Source organism: Coffea arabica, chromosome 3c (genome assembly GCF_036785885.1).
Source record: "Coffea arabica cultivar ET-39 chromosome 3c, Coffea Arabica ET-39 HiFi, whole genome shotgun sequence".
NCBI classification, from domain to species: Eukaryota; Viridiplantae; Streptophyta; class Magnoliopsida; order Gentianales; family Rubiaceae; genus Coffea; species Coffea arabica.
This window is the reverse complement of record NC_092314.1, coordinates 13,878,688-13,882,350: the sequence shown is the minus strand read 5'-3', so window position 1 is coordinate 13,882,350 and position 3,663 is coordinate 13,878,688. Positions and strand designations below refer to the sequence as shown.

General features: G+C 38.7%; 1 protein-coding gene across 1 annotated transcript; it reads right to left on the bottom strand.

The window, feature by feature from the left end:
- Positions 1 to 1,211: 1,211 nt before the first annotated feature.
- LOC140037833 (uncharacterized) lies at positions 1,212 to 1,613 on the bottom strand. Its single transcript, XM_072082975.1, has one exon. It carries the CDS (start codon positions 1,611 to 1,613, stop codon positions 1,212 to 1,214), a length of 402 nt encoding a protein of 133 aa, XP_071939076.1.
- Between the last annotated feature and the right edge of the window lie 2,050 nt (positions 1,614 to 3,663).

Here is a 3,663-nt window from a genome sequence, read left to right as displayed (position 1 = left end):
GGGGCAAATTTTCCTTTAGTTTCGTCTTGGATAGGAAGAATTCGTTTCAAGACTTTGTTCCCTTCTTGGAATAGGCGAGATTTGATATTTTTATTGTAAGCACGGGCCATTCGCCTTTGATAGCACTGTCCGTGGCAAACAATATTTAACCGCTTTTCATCAATCAAGGATAGTTGCTCGTGTCACTGTTTAATCCATTCAACTTCCTCCAACTGAGTTTTCATTAAAATGCCCAAAGAGGGGATCTTAACCTCCGCGGATAATGCTGCTTCCATACCGTACATGAGTGAATAAGGCGTTGCCTAATAGAAGTTCTAATTGCAGTCCAATAAGCCATTAATGCATATGGCAGTTTCTCATGCTAATCTCGGTTCCTTTGCATCAATTTGAGAATGATTTTTTTCAAATTTTGTTTGCAACCTCTACCACTCCATTCATCTGAGGCCTGTAGATAGTCGAATTCCAGTGCTTAATCTTAAATTGTTCGCATAACCCATCTACCATATCATTATTGAGGTTTCTGGCATTGTTGATAATCAGCGTCTCTGGCACCCCAAAATGACAGATAATGTGGTCCCTCATAAAATCGGATACGATTTTCTTGGTTACGTTCTTGTAAGATGTTGCCTCAACCTATTTGGTAAATTACTCGATTGCCACCAGGATGAATAGATACCCATTCGAGACTGGAGGATCAATAATTTCAATCACATCCATTCCCCACATTGAACAGGCTCAAGGAGCAATTATATTATATGACTCTGTAGGAGAAGCATGTATAATATCAGCATGCATTTGACACTTAATATATTTTCTGACAAAATCTACATAGTTGTGTTCCATGGCGAGTAAGAAGTACCTCGTTCTCATGATATTCATAATAAGTGTCCATTCATGTGGGATCCACATACACCGTTGTGCACTTCTTTCATCATATAATTAGCTTTCTCTCTATCAATGCACTTTAGAAGGCCCAAATCTATTATTTTCTTATATAACACCTCTCCGTTCAAGAAGAATTTTGATGACATTCTGTGCAAGGAGCTTTTGGCAGTTGAATCGGCACTCGGAGGGTAAGATTTTATCTTTATGAATTCTTTGATATTGCTATACCATATATGATTGTCAGATGTTTTTCCCATAACCAGACAATGTGCCAGTTTATCTTGGGATTAAATCTAAATAGGCTCGATTATCAGCTCGTCTAGATATTAAATCATAGAAGACAAGGTAGCCAGAGCATCAGCAAAAATGCTGCAAGTGTGAGAGATATGCCTGAACTCCAGACTTTGAAACTTATTGGCCAAACTGAGCAGACTGCAATGATACGACATGATTTTCGAGTCTAACGTCACCCACTGCTTAAGCGTTTGATGCATTAATACATCAGAATCACTGAACACAACCAAATCCTTTATCTCCACTTTCAATGCCATTTTCAGTCCAAAAATGCCAGATTCATACTCAGCCATGTTGTCAGTACAAGAAAATCGTAATTTAGCAACGGCAGGGTAATGGTTTCCCTCAGGTGACACTAGAACAACTCCAATTCCAACCCCAAAAGAATTCGAAGCATTAAAGAATAACCTTCGCCCAGGGTATTGTTCATTCATATCTTTTGATGTGCCAATAAATAAGAACTCCTCGTCAGAAAAATAGGAATACAATGACTGGTAATCATCTTCCCTGGATTTTCAGCCGAATGATCTGCTATAACTTGACCCTTGATTGCCTTCTGCGTAGTGAAAATGATATCGAATTCTTATCTTGGTGAATATGTCGGCAGCTCACTTTTTTATTGTTAGTTGTAGTTTATACTATGAGTTGAGTTTCGGTGGCAAGTAAGAGCATGCTGTCTTGGTGAATGTTTTGAGTTTAACGACTTGGTGCGATTTATGGCTAACTTGTTTAGGCAATGTAAATATTTTACTGGCATTGTTGTGTGGATTGGTCTTCTGTTGACCTTAGTTCTCCATATTTAGGACATGACGCAGGCTATGATCTTTAATTACTTTGTATTTTGGTGTGTTATGGTGAATAACGTATGGCTATACTCCGCTAGTGTCGCCACCCAGTAACCGGGAGTCTTCACCGCACGTGTCGGCTCTCGTGTCAAAAAGTGACGATATCTATGAGTAAGTGGTCCTGGAGCTGTGAAAAGTTGAGTAACTGGGCTCTTTCATCTAAAAATGTCAGAGTTCACGTCAAAAGACTTGAATAGCTTGGGACTAAGCATTATTCGTGCAAAAAAAAAATCCAAAGAAAAAAAAGAAGTGAAAGAAAAAAAAATCAGATGTGGAAAATATATGAGTTTATGATCATGTTGGCCTGCCGATCCTTGGTTCGTAATGTTGAGATTTTGGGTCGCCAGTTGACTTAATTGCCGACTGTTGCTAGTTAATATTTGGATTTCTTAGATGAGTTAGCCATGAATTGGACGGGTCTATGAACATAGGAGCTAACCGGGAGAGATATGACTTGACACTTAACCACTAAATCTTGATTTTGGTATAAGCACAGCTGGCGACGATAATGTGAAAGCTAGCCATTTTTGAGTTGAGTTGTCCCCATGCTTGAGGGCAAGCATGATTCAGGTGTGGGGGGAATTGATAGGGTATAATTTGTTAGTAATTTTATTATTAATTTCCCCTTCTATCCCTGACAAATATTGTGTTAATTGTTGATATTTACTTATATTTGGTATTTGGAATCAATTTTAGGAGGGAAGCAGAAAACTACCAAAAGGAGGGGCTTTCTAGAGCATATTACTTCAACGCAGCCCACAAGAAAGGAACAACAACTAATTTTCTCAATTCGGTAGGGGCCCACAGAACAAAGAGCACTAGTCATTTGGCTAAAGAAAGAAAAGTAACGTACAGAGACTTGAGCAAATCGGCAGGCTTCTCTTTGGGCAGCTTTGACTACCAATTGGGTGGGGACCACTGGAGAGAAGATTAGGTTCTTTCTTTTGGCTTTTAAGTAGAAAAGAAAAATGTACAGACGGACGGCTTTTTAGTTTTAGGTTTTTAGTTTAGTTTTAGTTTTCTTTCTTGTGACTGGCCTCTGACACACGCCAGGTATTTGACAATATTCCCCAACGGGAAGATTTTCTCATGAGGCGTGGCTAAGTTTCTCGTCTAGTCGAGGAACAACGGAGGACTTGGTTCTACTAAATTTGTGAGATCGAATTAGTTTTTATTTATTTCCATTATTCACTGGTATTCGTCTATCTTCTGCTTTATGTTCATATGGTTGTTTTATTATTCGATTATCCAGGGCCCGGATTCTAGATTAATTCAATAACCTGAAGCCAATTAGGGTAGTTAAATCCGTAATTGTTTAATTATTCTAAACTGGTGGCAACTGGCATGATTGGATTTGTGTCAGGGAGATAGACAGGCTAACTTAAAGAGACCCTCGTAGCGTGTTGATTGGTTAGAATTAGGCTCTTCTAATTATTCATGCAATTAGGGAATTGAACTTCTATGGTCGTATCTAGGGTTATTTCCTGATTAGAGAAATAGTCAACGGTCGTACCTTGGCTATCGACAAATTGAGGAAGAGTTGGTTGTTTATCGCGTGTATGACAACTATAACTAATTTATCAGATAGTAATTGGAATAATCCTTGCATCTGTGATCGAATTAAGTGAACCATCTCCGA